This window comes from Meles meles, chromosome X, assembly GCF_922984935.1.
Source record: "Meles meles chromosome X, mMelMel3.1 paternal haplotype, whole genome shotgun sequence".
NCBI classification, from domain to species: Eukaryota; Metazoa; Chordata; class Mammalia; order Carnivora; family Mustelidae; genus Meles; species Meles meles.
Genome location: NC_060087.1, coordinates 106290207 through 106311969, shown reverse-complemented (window position 1 = coordinate 106311969; position 21763 = coordinate 106290207). Strand labels below are relative to the sequence as shown.

The following is a 21763-nucleotide window of genomic DNA, read 5'->3' as shown; positions in this document are numbered from 1 at the left end:
ATTGGTGATGGTTGCAGAACTCTGTGAAAATACTAAATACTACTGAATTATACATTTTAAGAAGGTGAACATTATGATATGTGAATCATATTTCATTGAATCTGTTATTAAAAAATACTACCAGATGAAGGGTAGGGATTAAAGATTGAGGAATCCCAGATACATTGTATAAGGATTAATTCGTAAAATGTTTAACATTGCAGGTTTTAAATTCTCTCCTGTTTGTTGCAACATGGAGGCTCAAGCTGGGTCTACTCAAGGTAAGTGTATCCAAATATTTGACCACTGATTATTTTTACCTCACCCCATCCCTGACACCCACCCCACAAGGTGGAACTCTGTCCCCTGACAAACAACACACTGGGCTGGTTATTTAACCTGTCCAAGATTAGTTCATTGGCTGCTTATTGGTTTGCATTTCTCTGGAAAACTTCATGTGTGTGTGTTGGTAGTGAAGAAGAGGTGAGGCAAGAGCTCCGGACAAGGACAAGATGAGATCCAAGCTGAGGAAACATTGATTTAGCATGGAAGTGTAGATCTTAAATCAAGATGAATTGCGTTTGGCCTTATGATTTCCTATGTTATCTATGATTTTTTGCATGGCTGTAGTCATTAATTTAATTCAGATATTGTCGTAGCTTTACAACACCTAGCAAATGGCTTTGGTCTTTTCTTCAGATGCTCTGGCTTGGATTTAGAATCCTGCTATATCCGTGTCATCAATTATAAATAGCCCCTTCAATGAAAGAAATGTTGTTCGTTATTCCCTGTAAACCTCTGTTTATATTGTATCATTTTTTCAGTGAGGAGTATTGGTGTCCTTTTTACTTTTGTCTTCATTGCGCTCATTAGATTTTGCTTCTTTTCCAGAGGCATACTGAAAGAAAGCAGTATTTATAAATGATTTTGATGCAAATCAAACTCTCGAGGGGGAGGGGGAATCCTCATATCTGATGACAAGACAATGACTCGAAATTGGAAGGTGGGGGGGGAAGGGATCAAAGAAAGATATACCAGAATGAGATTTATTAAAATGCACATTCTCCTCCCCTACCCCACCATGAGAACTGATTACTGGAGTGAGCCACTGTACTGTATCACACTGTGTCTTATTCTTTGGATGTATTAGGGACTTTCAAGAATGAAACTATTCAGTTTCATTTGACCCTCAGTCTAATCAACCATCTGTCTACCTTGACCATGTAATACTATTTACTGAGACAAAGCTGGAAGACACAGGAGTAAAGGACATGCATCCTTTATTTTTCTTGTAGGTTTATTTTCCTTATGGTTTATTTTAGGAACTGGATAGGGTATCACAAAATTGGGCTGGGCTGCTAAGGAAAACCAATGATTGAGTCTGCTAAAAACTCATCTTCATTGCAAGACTCTATTGGCCCAATAGGTACCTCCAAGAATGATTTCAACTTTTGAGAGGTAGTAGAGCATAGTGATTATAAGTTTGGACTGTGGAGCCAGGGGCCCTAGGTTTGAATCCCAGCTGTGTAACACTGGGAAAGTTCTATAAAGTTTCTGTGCCTGAATTTCATCACCTGTAAAATAAGGATAATATTAATGTCTACCATGAGGGTTTTGTGATGATTGAATAAACTAATGTATATAAAGATTTAGAATAACATTTGTAACATGTAAGTACAATGTTCACTATTATTATTGATCAGCACATCACAATTTCCAAACAACGCTTAGCATCTTTATCTCTTATGATCTTCTGATCACTCTGCGAAATAGATTCTTTTGTTATATTATATGTGAGTCAAGGAAGGAAAGAAATTGCTATTTAGAAAATAATCAGTTGCACTTAACTAGCTGGTTTCTTAATTGCAACTGATTATTTTCCAAATAGCCATTTCTTTCCTTCCTTGACTCACATATAATGTGAACTTAAACAACTTTTTTCCTTCTTGGTGAGAGTTCTATACGTCTTACTCTGACTCCTACTACTAATTTTCAATAGAGAGTATACAATTTAGAATCTTAATTTATGATCTATAGTACGATTTCACCAATTTGATTCTATAAACTTTCAATCAGTTATAACCAGGCATGAGCAGTCTTCAACATTTCCCTGGGTTCTCACAGAGGAGGTTTGAGTTAAGATGAAAATATAAATGTTTTTTCTAAAAGTATATTAATTTGAACAAATAGTTATTTTCAATGAATGGAACTTGATATTTGTGTGCAAATGTTGCTATTCATTTCCCATTGATCTCATCCATTCATGGAAGGAGGCTAGCAGGGCATCTTTTTCATTAATCTGACTTTGTATATACTATATTTGAAAAGAGTAAAATGGCATAAGTTTTTAAGATTTATATATTTTACTGTCTCAGACTCCATGCCACCACATCCCTGTGCCTCAGTTAGTGTCAGTGACTCCTTCATTTCTGTCCTCCTATACATTCTGATTTGGGGATTATTGATGAAGCAGTGACCAAAATATCATAGACCAGCTTAGGACAATTTAAGCCTCACTCCTATAAATGTGGGAGAAAAGTGAAGATTGGAGGAAATTGTTAATTTGGGTGAGTTATTCAACTGAGACAGATTCTGAGACATGATTTCAAGGATGCTTTCAATTCTGTCCATCCTAGATTATGACTTGGATATCCTACTCATATTTCAAAATCATGTCTATAAGGACTTGTTTCTTTCACTTCATTAATTGGTTAAGCCTTTCAAAATGTTTATTTTTTCTCATTTTTGCAAACTCTATTTGGTTATCCTTAATCATATTTAAGTCTCCGACATACTATAACCTATGATGGATTAAAATAAATAGCCATCCATTTTAACACTGAAACTTTTGGACTGAGCTGCCTGAAGCAAAGGAGAGGAGAAGGAGAACATAGGGTAGGAGAAGGGAATCCAGATTTCTCAGCTTTCATCAGGTGATTGGAACACTAATGGAGTTTGTTTCCATTCCCTCAGATTTGTCCTAAGTAAATTGTCTATGGATGCTTAATGGTCTGTTTAGGAAAAATGCAGATTTACTCAAGTTAGCTTCATCCTGAGGCCTGTTAGCAGGACACTTTGCTATCAACCATACTTCTTTATTCATTTTTACCCCTTCACCATTCCCATTTCACCTTACTACCAACATTGCCCTGAGGAAAAAAATAAAACTGAGAGGCACTATATTTTTGGAGCACTTCTCTGATCTTACAAGGATAGAAATGCTGGTGGGTCAAACCTCTGGTCCTCTAAAACACAACTCTGCCTCTGACAGGTGATCCAGTGGGCATTTCTTAGAAGGATTCTGTAGTCCTACTTGAGCATCAACCTCAGCAACTAGGGTACCCCTCATAATTACATTTGACTATACCTCAGACTGGAGGAATAAACGATATGGGCAGCTAAATTTGGGTAATCAATTTCCAAGAATGTGTTTTTCACATATGGCCTAAATGAAACATTTGGATTATAAAAAGTGAAAATGAAATTGCATATCAAGAAGCTAAATGGAGAGAAACAAAGAAAAAGCATTTTAAACCTGTAACTAATAAAGTATACAGATGGTCCCCAATTTACAATGGTTCGACTTACATGCTTTTGACTTTATGGTGTGAGAAAGTAATACTCATTCAGTATTAATTCTGCTTTGAATTTGAATTTTGATCTTTGCCTGGAGTAGTGATATGCGGTACAATCCTCTCGTGATGCTAGGCAATGGCAGCCACAGCCCCCAGTCAGCCACTTGATCACAAAGGTAAACGACCAATACACTTACACACATTCTGCACCAGTACAACTGTTCTGGGTTTTGTTGTTGTTGTTGTTGTTGTTGTTTTTTACTTTCAATATAGTAGTCAACAAATTATGTGAATTATTCAACACTGTATTATAAAATAGGCTTTCTTTGAGATGATTCTGCCCAACAGTAGGCTGATGTGAGTGTTTTGAGCAAGTTTAAGGTAGGCTATGGTGCTCAGTAAGTTAGCTATATTATGTGCATTTTCGATTTACAATATTTTCAACTTATGATGGGTTTATCAGGCCATAACCCCATGTAAGTCAAGGATGATCTGTAAATCATGAAGAAATTTATAGCTATATTCTTGTTTATAATGATATTCCTATGCAAGCCATATTTATTGAGCACCTACTCACTGCTAAGCTCTGTACTGGAGACTGGGGATATGGTAAAAGGTGAACAGTATAGAATCCCCAATCTCAAAGAACATACAGTTTAGAGCAAGGGATTGAGGCCCTGCTAGTTAGGATTATTCATTATCATTTATTACTGTTAATGCAGGGAACAGAAACCAACTTGACATAGCTTGAAGAAAAAAACACATTTATCAAAAAGAGCATGAGAATGCTTCATGGCACCAAGGCAAGAGTGACTAGACAGCAGGAAGGAATTAGATCAGAAGACTTGCCTGGACTTTGCTTCTTGCTTCTGAATCCAGTTCCTTCCTTCCTGCCTCTGCAGGTTGACTTCCTCTAAATCTCCATTTTCAAGACACATCTAAAACCACACACAATCCCTCAGTTTATGTATCTTCTGTTCAAGAGAGAAGTTGAAATTAACCCGATAATTTTCAGTGCCATTTCTTTAAAAAAAATTTTTTTTAAGATTTTATTTATTTATTTGACAAAGAGAGATCTCAAGTAGGCAGAGAGGCAGGAAGAGAGAGAGAGGAGAGGGGAAGCATATGGAAGCAGAGAACCCGATGCAGGGCTTGATCCCAGAACCCTGAGATCATGACCTGAGCTGAGGACAGAGGCTTAACCCACTGAGCCACCCAGGTGCCCTTCAGTGCCATTTCTAAATTCCAAGGAGACAGGATAATTTTCCCAGCTTGAGTCAGATATTTGCCATTGGGCCCATCAGCTACACCCAGGGAATGAGGTTAGTAATACAAATGTTGCTTTGTGGGAACCCATCCATTGGGTTCTTAGAGCAATTCTCAATGCAAGACAGTCAGAGTCAAGTGGGCACATATACCCAAATGGGTCTATTAGAGAGGAGAAGAAGCTAATTTTAATATAATCCAATCAATACTGTGATAAAGATAGGTGCAGTTTGCTGTGAGAATGCAAGTGATCTCAAACCATTTATCACAGTAAAAATGGTTATATTAATGCAATCTAAATAAATTTTGCTCTCTGTGGAGTATGTGGTTAAGAACATGGTCTATAGTATAAGGGAGACCTAGGTTTGTACTCTGGTTCAGCCATTTACCTGCTGTGTGTCCTTGAACAGATACCTAAAGCTCTCCAAGCCTCAGTTTCTTTATCAAGTAGAGACATTACCTATGCAGTTTTTTTGTGAGGATTAAGTGAGAAAATGAATATACTGCTCTTCACAATGTATCTGACATATGTTAAACACACAGTCAGTGTTAGCGGTGGTTTTTTTTTTTTCCATTTTATTTATTTTTTCAGCGTAACAGTATTCATTCTTTTTGCACAACACCCAGTGCTCCATGCAAAACGTGCCCTCCCCATTACCCACCACCTGTTCCCCCAACCTCCCACTCAGCAAGAATTTATTATGTGCATAATCTGTGGTAGGTGCCTCCAGGTGAAGGCTCTCTTGGCAAGGATTAACCAGACCTGCCAAGTGACTTCTGAAATATCTAGTGTCCCTGGAAACTCTAGCCTAGGAGGGTCTGGCCTACTTTCTCCTCATTTCCATCTGGGTAAAATGCCATGCACTTGTCTTACCTTCAATAATAGGTCATTTCAGTAGCCAACAATCTTGTTCTGCCAAGTATAGAAGACTGTGAGAAGAAATTCAATGAAGTACTTCAGACGTTGCTGAGAGTTCACTTGCACCATTGTTTTCCTGTTGTCATTGTAGTAGCCCCTTAAGGTAGAACTGGGATTTCAACTACCCAGAAGCCCTGTTGATTTCCATGATTTTGGGGCAGTTGAGCTCCCTATATGCTGCTCAGGAACTTTACAGGTAAGGGATTATCTGATATAATCCCATAATAGCCCAAAAAAATCCATTAGTACTGCTCCCTGTTGTTTCTGTACTGCATACCACAGAAACCTGGTAATATACCATGTGCTACCAATAAACACCATGCCATCATAGCCATGCATATGGTGTTCTCAGACCCTAAATTGCTTCATCAGAACAGCAGGAGTTGTGAAAAAATAGCCAGCCTAACACTTGGGTTTCTTGAATGACATGCAATAGTTATACCCAAATGAGGAGTCATTCCTTCTGATATTTGACCATGTGGGGCCATTCACGTGCATTTAATGGAGGGAATTTGTTTGTTTGTTCTACATTTCTTTCCTTTGTTTTTTTGTTTTCCCCTGGTAATGTAAGTTGTACAGGACACTTCCCTAGCAATGATAACAGTTCCTCAGGAACCATCTGAATGTCAAAGGAAGTGTGTGAAACAATGCAATGACTTGGTAATAGCTTTGGCAGGAGCCTTGCCATATAACTGACATCCTAATGGCTCTGCTGGACCCATTAGGCATGTATAAGACAGCACAGTTGACTTTGTAATGGCTCCTTTGGAGATGTTACACGATCACAGGAAGTGTGTAAGTCATTGAGATTACTTTATGTGTGGGTGAGACGCTTCTGTTGTGACTGTGATAATCTTACAATCGAAAACAATTTTGATATTATTGAAATTCAAGCCATTATAAAGTTAGATATAATGAGCTCATATTTTCTTTTTTGTAGGTTATTTTAACTAGTATTTTTTGTAGTGTTGAAGTACTATCAGCGGATGGTTTAAAAATTGAAACAGTAAACACGGGCTTAAAGTGAAAAATCCTTCTCCCTCTTATACCTCAGGTGCCGCTCTTGAGGGGTGGCCAATGTTAACAGTGTATTATGTATCATTCCCCAAATGTTCTGTACATGTACAAATGGGTGGACATACTATAAAAAGCCTAATAACTTCTAGTTAATATTCTATTTTGGACGTTCTCCCATATTTGTAATATATAGATCTGTCTCACTCTTTTTAATGCTTGTGTAGTATTCTGTTTCTGTATCATATATTTAGTCAATTCCCTTATTCGTGGACATGTAGATTTCCAATGCTTTGTTATTAAAAACAGTGCTGCACTTAACATCTTTATACACATCCTTTTGCACACCTATTGGATAATTTTGTAGAAGTGGAAATGATGGGTCAAGGATATGTACGTTGAGCATTTTTTTATAGATATTACTAAATTTCCCCCTTAAACAACCAATTTATCTTCCTACCAATGTGCCTCTTTTCCCATGTCCTTATCAACACTGACAGTGATATAAAAGATTTCTAATACGTAATCTGCTAGATGAAATATGGTATCTTCTTGTGCTATTATTTTGCATTTTATTGATGAGGGACCCTGTGTACCTTTTTATATGTTAATGAACCATTTGCATTTCCTTGGTTCTGAATTGTCTCTTCACATTCTTCACCCATTTTTTTATTTGAATTTTTATATTTCTTACTGTTTTTCCAGAACACTTCATATAAGGTTAAAAATCCTTGCTGTCATATATTATGCTTGTTTCTTAGTTTGTCATTTGCCTTTTAAAATAGATTCATAAGATGTGTGTGTGTGTGTGTGTGTGTGTATAGATGTAGAACTTTATTTTTTTAAGTGATCAAATTCAATCATCTGTACTCTATGACTTCTGACAGTATATGTAGAAGGAGGGATAGGTGATATGCAGATATAGAAATAGTTATCAACAACATTATAATGTCCCCAATTCTAAAAAAGATTGCTTGAAAATTTATATTAACTTTGAATTAGAATCTAAGTATCTACACACAAATAATCTAAATGTCTGGTATGTATACATGTGGTATGCATCATGGATATATTTACATGAACTCAAACTTGAATGTAAAAGAAGTTAAATATAGTATGAATAATGTTGATATTAAAGTAAATTAGAATTGTTTATTAGTCTTTATAACTGATCTTGATATATTGTTTAACCACTTACTTTTTTAGTACATTAAATAACATGAAAGAAGCCAAAATGAGTTAATGTGCTCACAGAATTAGCTTATCAATAGATTTTTTAAAAATTTATGAATTTTTTAATTCAAATTCAATGCAGATCTTGAACTCACAGCTCTAAGATCAAGATCTGAGCCTAGATCAAGAGTCGGGCACTTAATGGACTGAGCTACCCAGGTGCCCCAGTAGATTGTTTAAGAGGTTAGAAAATGTAAGAAAAAATATGGTTGAGCATATACTCACTAGGAATAAATGACAGTGCAGGCATACCTTGGTGCTTCACAGATACAGTGTGTGGTACAAATTGAAGATTTATGGCAACCCTACTTTAAGCAAGTCTGTTGGCACCATTTTTTCTACAGCGTGTTACATTTTGGTTCAAAATTTCAAACTTTTTCATTATTATTATATTGGTGATGGTGATCTATAATCAGTGACCTTTGATATTACTATTGTAATTGTTTTGCGGCACCACAAACTGAGCCCATATAAGACGGTGAACTTAATAAATGTTGTGTCTTCTGACTGTTCTACCAACTGGACAGTCCCGCATCTCTCTCTCTGTCTTCCAGCTACCCTATTCCCAAGACGCAACAGTACTGAATTTAGCACTATTGATAACTACAACGGCCTCTAAGTGTTCAAATGATAGAGTATCATGTTTCTTATTTAAATCAAAAGTCAAAAATAATTAAACTTAGTGAAGAAGGCATGTTGAAAACAAAGATAGGCTGAAAGCTAGGTCTCTTGCACCAAACAGTTGGCCAAGTTGTGAATATAAAGGAAAAGTTGTTCTTGAAAGAAATTAAAAGTGCTACTCCAGTGAACACATGAATGGTAAGAAAGCAGAACAGCCTTATAGTGGATAGGGAGGAAGTTTTAATGGTCTGAATGGAAGACTAAACCAGCCACAACATTCACTTGAGCCAAAGTCTCATGCAGAGCAAGGCCCTAACTCTCTTCAATTCTATGAAGGCCAAGAGAGATGAGGAGACTGAAGAAAAAAAGTTTGGAGCTAGCAGAAGTTGGTTCATGAGGTAAGGAAAGAAGCCATCTCCACTGCATAAGAGCAAAGGGGAAGCAGCCAGTGCTGATGGAGAAGCTGCAGCAAGTCATCCAGAAGATCTGTCTAAGATCATACATGAAGGTGGTTACACTAAACAATGGATTTTCAATGAAGACAAAACAATCTCCTGTTGAAAGACGATGCCAGCCAGGACTTTCATAGAGAGGAGAAGTCAGTGCCTGCCTTCAAAGCTTCAAAGGATATAGGCTGACTCTTATTACATCTGAATTCAGCTGGTGACTTTAAGCCAAAGCCAATGCCTGTGGGAACTCTACCTTATTTTTGGATATTGACAATTCCAGTATTTCATTACTATAAAAATGTTACAATAGACATCTTTGTAATCAAAGCTATGCTTTGTTCTGCTTCCTTATGATAGACTTATACAACAAAAATAACTGGTTTCAATAATGTTTACATTAAGACCCAAGATACATATTATGAAATTATTTCTGAATTTATAGCTCCACAATAGCAAAGCATGAAAATAGCAGTTTCATTGTTCACTCACTTATACTAGGTGATTTACTTTAAAATATTTCTTGCCAATTTTTCAATGAAAGAGAAAAAAATGAAACTGTGTATTTAAAATTACATGTCAGGGTGTCTGGGTTGCTCAGTCATTTAGTGTCTGCCTTTGGCTCAGGTCATGATCCCAGGGTCCTGGGATTGAGCCCCACATCAGGCTCCCTGATCAGAGGGAGTCCTGCTTCTCCCTCTCCCACTCCCCCTGCTTGTGTTCCCTCTTTTGCTGTGTCTTTGTCAAATAAATAAGGTAGTTGGTAAAAGTGAGCATCCTTGTTTTGCTCTTGACTCAAGAAATCCTTCTAGTGCTTCCTCACTTAGAATAAAATTGGGTTTTATGATTTTACATGATATCATGCTACAGAATTATATATGTTTTAAAATTATAAATAATTATATTTATATATATTATAATTGCATTTATAATTATAATGCAGTATATCATTTAATCATATATCATTATAGTGTAATAATTATAATAGCATATATAATAGAATATCTAAGATAGTAGGTTTATATCAATATATAAGTATATTTAAATAAGAATCTCTATGAAAAATTGATGATCAGCAGTATAGTAGAGTGGTTAAATGCAAGGGTTTGGAATCAGACTGCCTGCGTTTGAAGCTTGGATTTGCCACTTGCTAAAAAAATGACATTACTTATTTTCATTATGCCTCCATTTCTACATATGTAAATGCGGATATTATTAGTACCTAAGTCATGGAGTGGTTGTGAGAATTAAACTCATTAATATCTATAAAATACTTAGAACAGTGTCTGCAGAGAGTAAATAATATGTATTTATTAAATACAACTCTGGATTTTATTAAATGCCTTTGGCATCTAAGCAATTTTTTATATGATTTATCTAGTCATAGAGTAAATTAGAGTAACAGATTTCCTAATAGTGAACCATCCTTGCATTCCTAGTGTGAAATGCACTCAGTAGTAGTGTATTTTTGTTTAACTCTGTTGCTGGACCTTGTTTCCCAGTTATTCCAAGAAGCTTGCTTTAATATTCACAAGTACAATTGGTTTGTAGCTATATTTTGGTATTTCTTTTTCTGCTTTAGATCTCAAAGTTTTTCTTGCTTCCAAAAAGTTTTTAAAGATTTGGAAGCTTTCACTTTTGTTATGCTCTGAAAATATTTAGGGAGCACTGAAATGATATGTTTCTTAAAAGACTGGCAGATCTTGCCTATGAAACTAATTCTGCTACTTTTTTTGGTTTGGGTAGTTCTTTGGCAATTTCATTTCTATTGTATAAATCAGAAAGTTTAGATTTTTCTCTGTCTTCTAAGGCCAGTTTTGGGCATTTATACTTTTCCTATAAAATCAACCATTCTACCCAGGTTTTCAAGTGTATCTTCAAAGAGGTGCACAAAGTAGTTTCTTAGGAGTTGTGCAATTTCCTCTTTATCTATAGTTATTATGACAAGCTTATTTTTTTTATCTTCTCCCCTTTCCTTGATTATGTATTTTATTGCCCCTCCCACCATGAAATTACTCAAATGGAAAGCCATGTCTTGTTCTTGGAAGGTAAGTTAAGTCTCAGCATCGCAAAATTCTCCCCAAATTAATTTGTAATTCCAACATGGCTTCAATAAAAGTATCAGTTGGCCTTGACTTACTGGCTCTGATATTCAGATTAAAAAAAAAAACAAACAAGCGAGAACACTTTGAAAATACTTGGGAAAAAAAATATAATGTTGTGATAGTAAGTTTGCCAGTTATTAAAATGTATTTAAGTTCATTTTAATTATACTAGTGTGGTGCTAGTATATGAATAAATAAAATATTAGAATGTAAAAGGAAACCCAAAAATGGACTCAAATATAGGTAGGAATATAGAATATTTTAACAATGGCATGTCACTAACAGGAAAACATGAATTGTTTTAAAAGGTATTAGGACAATTAGGTAGCTATCTACAAAACAATAATATTGGTTCTCTAGCTCACTTCCTACAACAAAATAAATAAATATCAAAATAGTTACTAGAAGAAAATATGGGAGAATTTTTTCCTGATCTTAGAATAGGAGAAGCTTTTCTAGATACAGGATGTGAAAACACTGTAAACAAAAATGTTGCCATACTATATTTGTAGCATCCAGAGCAAAGGGTTAATTTCCTCTTAATGTAAAAAGTACTTATATAGTCAATAAGAAAAAAGCCCCAACAGTAAAATGAAAAACAATTGATAGAGCGCATAGAAAAGGAAATAAGAATGGTTCTTGAACATATAAAAAATGTTAACCTCACTCCTAAGAGAAATGCATAATAGAACCATAAGTTATTATTTATCACCTTTCACATTAGTAATAATAACAAGCTAATAATATGCATTGTTGATAAATGTGTATGAAATATTGATTATAGGAGTATAAATAGAGTCTCTATGAGAGGAAATCTAGCAAAAAGTCTACCTCCTTTGACTCAGCAGTTTTACTTCACAGAATTTATTCTATAGATATTGAATGAATATGCAGTGATATGTATGAGGATGTTTACAGTAGCATTGTCCAAAATACAAAAAAATCAAGATATGGATAAAAATGTTCATCAGTAAGAGACTTCTTGAATAATTTATGGTACAGTCATGCAGTGGAATATTCTACAGCCTTACAAAGAAGGAGATATATGCGACGGGAAGAGAAGTGGAATGGTTTAGGAAGAATTGCATAGGACTATTTCAACTCTGTTGACACCATATTTGTTTATTATTTATTTACTTGTAGCATTGTATTTCTTAAACTAAGTGGTGGGGGGTACATGGGTGTTTAACGTATATCTCTTTGTACCCTTTTCTAGATATCTGAAATATTTTAATAAATTTAACATGAATAAAATGAGACAACTCTGTGTATTAAAGGAGAATGATCTTTGACATACACCATTAAACAAAAGCCAGAGGGTTTGAGTCATTGTGTACAACAGTAGCTTTTTTGTTTGTCACTCAGTAAGAAATACTTTTTACATTGTGACCTAGTTTGTAATGAATGTATAAATAAAAATAATAATTAGCAACAAAGCAACCTGAGGGTTTTTAAGGGGCGGGGGGTGGGAGGCTGGGGAACCAGGTGGTGGGTAATAGGGAGGGCACATATTGCATGGAGCACTGGGTGTGGTGCAAAAACAATGAATACTGTTACGCTAAAAAGAAATTTTAAAAAAGTGAAAAAAAAAACTTCATAAGACAATACCTACCCTTACTATGAACAACAAACTCTCTGACATTTTTTATTTCATTTTATTTCATGTCTTTGTAGTGTTAATTGTGATCCAGCAAATTTATTTAATAACCCACTAATGGGTCACAACCTCCAATTTAAAAACTGATGTCTAGCACACATTACACTTGGTGTGTAGTTTTTAATGGAGCTACATATATATATGCTTCTACATACATAGAATTTCTCTGGGAGTATTCACAATAAATGGATAATTCTGATTACATTTATGGAGGGGAACTACGTGACTGTGGGGCAGAGGCTAGAGAGAGATTTGTTTTCCTATGCACTCTTTGTACCTTTAGAACTTTGTATTATGTTTTTAAAATTTTTTATTTAACATAATTAAAAACTAAATAAAATGAAAATGATTATCAGAGAGGAATAAATGCAACTCACTTGCTTTCCAAACTACATTTTAAAATAATCAATATTTGCCACTTAGAGCTCTTTCCAATGTTTCAAAGAAACGAAAAAAAAAACCTCCTTCCCTATAAATGTAGGATTATAAAATATTCCCTTTGTGGCAATCCCCAGATTTAGCTCTTGATTTATTTCTTTAACACAGCTTTTTTTTGGTGTGTGTTCTTTCTAAAAACAAAGTGAGAAATCTATTAGACTGAGGCTAACATTTTGGTCTTTACAATACTATTAAGTCACTTGCTCATTCTCACTGTCAACATGAAATTAGAGCTCTATAGGTGGAAGAACGTACTCTACTTTTCTTGAAAAAGCTGTGTTTGGAGATCAAGTTTCTGTCTTACACAGGAAAAAGGCATGGAAGCATTGTTATCCAGTGGACCAGCAGTTTTGTTTCAAATTTCTCAGGCAAAATTAGCAGTTCTAAAACAAAAAGGCAGCTGCAAATTCCAAACCTTTCATGTAATATATACCATGCTGTTTTCCTTTGAAATAAAAAATATGTATTTACCATTTAACAATTTCAAAAGTGTACACCTAATTGTGTTTCCATGAGCAAATGGCTATTATACTAAGTGGTTGATTTTTTTTTCTCATTTTATTTATTTTTTCAGCGTAACAGTATTCATTCTTTTTGCACAACACCCAGTGCTCCATGCAAAACGTGCCCTCTCCATTACCCACCACCTGTTCCCCCAACCTCCCACCCCTGACCCTTCAAAACCCTCAGGTTGCCCCAACCTCCCACCCCTGACCCTTCAAAACCCTCAGGTTGTTTTTTAAATAGAATTTCCTTATTCACCAAAGTCCATATTTTTGACATTTTGTTTTCAATTTTATTTTTTTATTAGTTTCAGAGGTAGAATTTAGTGATTCATCATTTGCCTATAACATCCAGTGTTCATTCCATCAAGTGCCCTCCTTCATGCCCATCACCCAGTTATCGCTTCCCCCATCCACCTTCCCTCTAGCAACCCTCAATTTGTTCCCTAGAGCTAAGAGTTTCTTATGATTTGCCTCCCTCACTTCTGGCCACCATCATCTGAAAATTGTACTTAAAAATTTTCATCTTGATGTCTGTAAGTGCAAAACTAGTTTAAGATAATTGATCCTTTATTTTCATTTTTCCTTGGCAAGTTTATATTTGCTGAAATAGTTCTGCAGCCAGATTGATTGTGTGGCCTATACAAGTTTTCTCTGCAAAGGTTTAATAACTTTTACTGTAAAAAAAACTGGCAGTCTTGTGAAATTATCCATACCTTTATCTTCTACCTGTGTCTCATAACCTGGATTATCACTGCTAAACAAGGACCAAAACAAAAGAAGTATAAAATTGGGGAGTATCCCACTCCCTGCCAAATTTGTGAGTTCTCTATGCTTTCTTCACATGGCTTCTGGGCTACCATGCTCTTCATTTTACTCTTTTTTTTTTTTTTAATTCTTTTCCATTTTATTTATTTTTTCAGCGTAACAGTATTCATTCTTTTTGCACAACACCCAGTGCTCCATGCAAAACGTGCCCTCCCCATTACCCATCACCTGTTCCCCCAACCTCCCACCCCTGACCCTTCAAAACCCTCAGGTTGTTTTTCAGAGTCCATAGTCTCTTATGGTTCGCCTCCCCTCCCCAATGTCCATAGCCCGCTCCCCCTCTCCCAATCCCACCTCCCCCCAGCAACCCCCAATTTGTTTTGTGAGATTAAGAGTCATTTATGGTTTGTCTCCCTCCCAATCCCATCTTGTTTCATTTATTCTTCTCCTATCCCCCTACCCCCCATGTTGCTTCTCCATGTCCTCATATCAGGGAGATCATATGATAGTTGTCTTTCTCCGATTGACTTATTTCACTAAGCATGATACGCTCTAGCTCCATCCACGTCGTCGCAAATGGCAAGATTTCATTTCTTTTGATGGCTGCATAGTATTCCATTGTGTATATATACCACTTCTTCTTTATCCATTCATCTGTTGATGGACATCTAGGTTCTTTCCATAGCCTGGCTATTGTAGACATTGCTGCTATAAACATTCGGGTACACGTGCCCCTTCGGATCACTATGTTTGTATCTTTAGGGTAAATACCCAGTAGTGCAATTGCTGGGTCATAGGGTAGTTCTATTTTCAACATTTTGAGGAACCTCCATGCTGTTTTCCAGAGTGGTTGCACCAGCTTGCATTCCCACCAACAGTGGAGGAGGGTTCCCCTTTCTCCACATCCTCTCCAGCATCTGTCATTTCCTGACTTGTTAATTTTAGCCATTCTGACTGGTGTGAGGTGATATCTCATTGTGGTTTTGATTTGTATTTCCCTGATGCCGAGTGATGTGGAGCACTTTTTCATGTGTCTGTTGGCCATCTGGATGTCTTCTTTGCAGAAATGTCTGTTCATGTCCTCTGCCCATTTCTTGATTGGATTGATGTCATCATCAAGACAGCATGGTACTGGCACAAAAACAGACACATAGATCAGTGGAACAGAATAGAGAGCCCAGAAATAGACCCTCAACTCTATTGTCAACTAATCTTCGACAAAGCAGGAGAGAATGTCCAATGGAAAAAAGACAGCCTCTTCAATAAATGGTGCTGGGAAAATTGGACAGCCACATGCAGAAAAATGAAATTGGACCACTTCCTTACACCACACATGAAAATAGACTCCAAATGGATGAAGGACCTCAATGTGAGAAAGGAATCCATCAAAATCCTTGAGGAGAATGCAGGCAGCAACCTCTTCGACCTCAGCCGTAGCAACATCTTCCTAGGAACATCGGCAAAGGCAAGGGAAGCAAGGGCAAAAATGAACTATTGGGATTTCATCAAGATCAAAAGCTTTTGCACAGCAAAGGAAACAGTTAACAAAACCAAAAGACAACTGACAGAATGGGAGAAGATATTTGCAAACGACATATCAGATAAAGGGCTAGTATCCAAAATCTATAAGGAACTTAGCAAACTCAACACCCAAAGAACAAACAATCTTCATTTTACTCTTATTTCAGTGGTCACTTCTCTATCTTACTTGCTGAGTCTTCCTCTTCTCTCTGATCTTTTAATATTTTCGAGGACCCAGTGTTCAGTCTTTTTCCTAGAATCTTCATTAACACTCAGTCACTTGTTGATCTCAGACCATTTTTGAGGCTTAAGACACTATCTAATACACTGATGAGTTCCAAATTCATATCTCAGCCAAGACTTTCAACATCCAACTTAAACTACCTACTTGATAATTCCACTTCACTAATACTCATCTTAATTTTTGCTTGTCCAAAACCAAACTCCTAATCTTCCCTCTACCCCAGACTTGCTTTACTTGCAGACTTGCCTATCCCAGTTGATGCCACTTGCTTGGACCAAAAATCTTGGAGTCATCCTGAAAACTCTCTTGCTCTTGTAACTTAAATCCACTCTCAGCAAACACTGTTCCTTTACTACCAACTCCAATTCTACCACCTTCATCCAAGCCACGATCATCTGTCACCTGCATTAATTCAGCAGCCTCTAACAGTTCTCTGTTTCCCAAAGTGATCCTTTTAAAATTGAAGTCAGCTCTGCTAAAACTATTGCAAGGGCTTCTCATTTCAGAGTGAAATATTTACAGTGGTCTAAATTGCCCTCCATGATCTAGCTTTCTCTCTTATCTCACTTCCTTCTGCATTTCCCCTTGTTAGCTGTGTTCTAGCCACACTGGCATCTTTGTTGGCCTCCAAAAAACCAGACCAAAATAAAACACTTCCAGCACACATCTGCCTTACAGACTTTGTTCTAGCCGATTCCTGTGCTGGGAACTCTGTTCCTCCAGGTTTCACATATTTAACCCTCATACATCCTCAAACATTTGTTCAGCTGTCTCCTCCTCCGAGGGGTCTAATCTGAACCGTAGCTATAGAATACTGCAACATTCACTCCCAACCCCAAAAGTCCCAGTATGTTTTACCTGGCTCTGCCTTTTCTTTTCTTTTTCATAGCATATATCATCTTCTATATAATCTACCTAGGTAGTGTGATTATTGCTTATTCTCTGTTTCCCACATCAGAATTTTAAGTTCCACAGGGGCTGGGATCCTTGTCTGTTTTGTTCACTGAACTCTTTATAGCTCATAGAATAGTTCTTAACAGTAAGTAGGTATTCAGCAAATGTTTTTGAATGATTAAGTTAAGACATATAATTCTTGGTATATACATTTTGGCTGTCCCTTTACACAGAACTGAATAACGGTTTTTAATTTATTTGAACTATTGTGTTTTTTTTTTTGCACAATGGATTTTTTAGGGCTTTGTCTATATGTGTAAACCAATTTGGCTTCTCAATGAGTTGGTCCATCAGCTCAATAAAGTCAATAAATAAAACTCCTAAATGAATAGTTGAATCTGTTACCTATTTTCTGGTTTCCTAGATTCATTTAGTTTCAGTTTGTGATGACTGTACTGGCTTGCATAGGTATAATATCCAAATGAATCTGTGCATGGAAAAACAGCAACAACTGATATCCAAATCAAGGCATGTAGACATAACCATATTCAATCTCAATTAGATTATAAGACAAATGAGTACTGTAGGAGAACTTTATAGTCAGCATAGTTGGTTTTAAGTCCAAGAAATAACAAATACCAATTGACTGAGTGTCCATAAATAAATAAAATACATACATGTATCTTTTTGAGTGATTTATGAAAATAAGCAAGTCAGTCAAAATTTTCAAATAAGTTGATTCGTTTAAGACATTGCCTAAATTGATACGTTGTCTGACTGAATTGCCTGGTCATTCCAGTGGAAACTATTGAACCTTTTATTTATGAAGATACAACCATATTTTAGCAAATAATGCATCAATTGATTTTTTAAAAAGCACTCTGATTAGAATTGATCAATCAATCCAGTCAAAATGTCAAGAAATGTGAGGCTATAGGACGGTCAAGTCTAAAGTAAAACTAGGATAAGAAAATATAAGATGTTAAAGTAAGATGTTACTAATCCCATGTTACGTCAGTGTTTTGAGGAAATGTCTGAAAAAAAGAGTGGGAACTGGAAGTTCAAACATTTTAGCTTTGAATGAGTCATAATACCGTCAACTCATGACATTTTCACCAGTCTTCCTGTTCTTACTGGTGTCAAAACAATGCCACAGCTGACACTGGAGACCTCAGAAAGGTGAAACAAGGCAGACTAAAACTGAACAAACACAAAAAAAGGAAAGAAAGGAAACAGACAATAGGAACTCCATGGATTAAGTACTTGATATATTTTTTGATTTGCCCTCAGCATATGGGCAGAAATTATTTTAACCTCTGTCTGCTTTCATTTTAGTCCTGGACCTATAGGATACCTTCTGTTGATTTGTATAACTTGTGTGGCAAAATAAGGATTTGGAAAAGAATTTTATCTTTTTCTTCAGGTATGGTTTTGTCCCTAAGCTCTGTCATATGTGCATCAAACTGATACTGACTTTTTTCTCAGCTTCAGCCACAAAGTTTATCAAGATGTTTCTGTTTTACTTCTGGTTTCTAAGCAGCTGCCTAGAATTGGAGTCCTTTGGAACTTTTTTGTTTTTTTATCACGTTCTCCTAAGAGCCATAATTTTATAAAAAGAAATTAACTCAAGGTAAATCTCAGCAGAAAAGTGGTTTTCTCTGATAATAGTTTGCCTCCAACGTAGATACTGGTCTTTACTCACAAGAACTAGAAAGAATAATTTGGACATTTTTTCCTTGTACCTTATACCTTGGGCCTGTGAGACTTAAAATAAAGAAATATCTTGCTTTCTAAGAAGTTAGGTTTCAGTTGTTCCAGATTGAATTAGTGTAAATAAAATAGAAAGAAGAGCCCTAGCAAATCAATACTGCATTGGTAGTAAACTGGAAAATACTGACAAATTATCCTTTTAGGCCTTAGCGAGGTTTAATCTAAACATCGTTTTCTCCTGACAGTATGAGAGAGAAGAGGGTAATTTATTACACAGTCCTGATATGGATGAGAAAAGACTGCTGCTTGTTCTTCACTGTTCTGGCTCCTTCCCTCACCATGCCAGTTCAATTTTTGTTTTGCTCCAGAAAATCATTCTCCAATAGTATGTTTACAGGTCTTGTAACTTGAATACATAGGGCTGCTGCCTTATCATGGTACATCTGAGTACTTGCTAGCTGGTTTAAGGATGTAGATTTTTTACTGCTCTGTTGGAGACTCAAGTTTCTCTTATCATATTCATGAAGCCCAGTTCTAAAGCATTGTATGCAAATCATCTCCTAGTTTTACCTGCTGCATGAGATAAAGTAATCTTAGAAAATCTGGTCATATTATCATGCAAATAATTACCATTTCCCCAATTTATGATTTTCATGACTGATTATTTTTGTTTCTTGCATTTATTTAAGGTGGTCCCTATTTTTAGTGCTGTTAAAATGTACTACCCATTTACAAGAAAGAGGAACTTCGTGGTTTTTAAAGGAAAGAAATAGTGTTGTTTCTAATTTCTTACAATGTTTAATTGTTTCATCATATAATTCTTATTCTGTGTGATAGGTGTGAAGTACAAATATGCAAAATGTGTGGCAGAAAAATTAGGTCAGCAATTTGTTTATGTTTTTCTGTTAAATAAATTAGTCGTGTTAAATGTCACATTTTCCAACATAGATATGATAAAATAAAATTTTTAATTAACCCAAGAGGGGTATGGACATAAGAAAACCAAGTACTTTCTTGAGGCAAAATCATCTCTCAGAATATTGCATTATGAACAATATTTAAATTACTGGTTATATTTATCCACATATTTTCCACAACTAAAGTCTTATTATATTAACATTACCCTCAGTGGTTATTATGAGAGTAGTAAAGAAATGAACCTCAAACTTTGTACACATTTTGGGGATTGTATATACATTTAAATAGTAGTAAATGTTTTCCCACATAATGTAACCCATACTAAATTAAAGCCTTCATACGTTTAATTACTCATCTAGACTCCAGAAATATTTAAATTCCCAGGTGCCTGTAGCCAAAATAATTAAGTAATTAAGTTAGGAATGGTGAACTTATTTCCAAAGGGGGGAATTTTAACAAGAAACTCAGTTAAATTTAATTTGTTGGTTCAGAAGGGAAACAGATTTCTTCTGAAAGATATTTTCTAAATGTATTATGGATATATGATTGGACTATCAAATATAAATGTTTCAATCTTAATCTACCATAGACCAAGACATTGTGACAAGATATCCCTTATATAATTAGCAGCATGCTGAATATGCCAGTGAATTAAAAAGGGAAGAGGATCAATTTGATACCTTAAACATAATTAACCACCATGTTTGAATTTGCTTTATATCAGATATTGTCTGAAACATTATTACCATTTTGTAAGACTTTCTAAGTTATTAAACATTTAAAAATTCCCTTTGGGAGCATGACACCCATTATAGGAGAGATTTGGGGTATGTAGGGGGAGAGATGATTAAAAATAAATGTGGTCACAAGACTTCTATTTAGCAGCTTGCTTCCTTAGACCTAATGGTGCTGATAAAAGTAATTCTGATGGCATTATTAGTCTATCTTTATACTACTAGGCCAATTGACAAGAATAAAATCAATATTTTTTTCCAATTGTCAAGACAGCCAATCACCACGGGTTTGATTGGATCACATCATGGTCGATCTAATTCATTAGTTAAGATTACTGAAATAAAACACACTTGGAAAAATTCAAATGCAGGTTTGTGGGTAACTGCCAAGTAGTGTAACAGTTCTATAAGAGCAAGCTCATCAAATGATTTCTGCAAGTCATTATTTATGTTCAGAACTGATTCTGTGAATAAAGTCATTTGAAGGGTCTGGAAGATAGAAGTAGAAAAAAATACTTTTTAAAATTTAAGGCAAAAAGATCTGTTAACATTTATTAAAGTCTGTTTAACACAAGATGGGATTGGGAGGGAGACAAACCATAAATGACTCTTAATCTCACAAAACAAACTGGGGGTTGCTGGGGGGAGGTGGGATTGGGAGAGGGGGAGCGGGCTATGGACATTGGGGAGGGGAGGCGAACCATAAGAGACTATGGACTCTGAAAAACAACCTGAGGGTTTTGAAGGGTCAGGGGTGGGAGGTTGGGGGAACAGGTGGTGGGTAATGGGGAGGGCACGTTTTGCATGGAGCACTGGGTGTTGTGCAAAAAGAATGAATACTGTTACGCTGAAAAAATAAATAAAATGGAAAAAAAAAAAAAAAAAAAAAAAAAAAAAAAAAAAACACTAGAATTTATTTATTCAGTAAGCATTTGTCAAGCACCCACAATGTGCAAAGGACTAGGAACCCAGAAAGGAACAATTAGACATTTTTCCTGATCTTGAGAAGGTCACCATCATTGGGCAGGGTTAGGGAGTAAACAAAATAGATAAATAATAATGGTGTGATTTAGTAAGTTTTATAAGAAAGATGTATGGAAAATGCATGCAATGAAAGCATAAAGAATAAAATAACAAACTGGAGGAATCTGGGAATCCTTCACATAGAAGGTGATATTTGAGGTATGAATACAAATCTCCAAAGCAGAAAAGAAAAGG

The 21763-nt window shown here is 35.7% G+C and overlaps 1 protein-coding gene across 1 annotated transcript in view; it reads left to right on the top strand.

Annotated features, from left to right (window-relative positions):
- TENM1 (teneurin transmembrane protein 1) overlaps positions 1-21763 on the top strand; it is an 811134-nt gene that overhangs the window by 324043 nt on the left and 465328 nt on the right. Inside the window, exon 6 of the mRNA XM_045995540.1 lies at positions 204-260. Within this exon, the coding sequence (XP_045851496.1) occupies positions 204-260 (57 nt within the window). The remainder of the gene's footprint in view (positions 1-203; positions 261-21763) is intronic.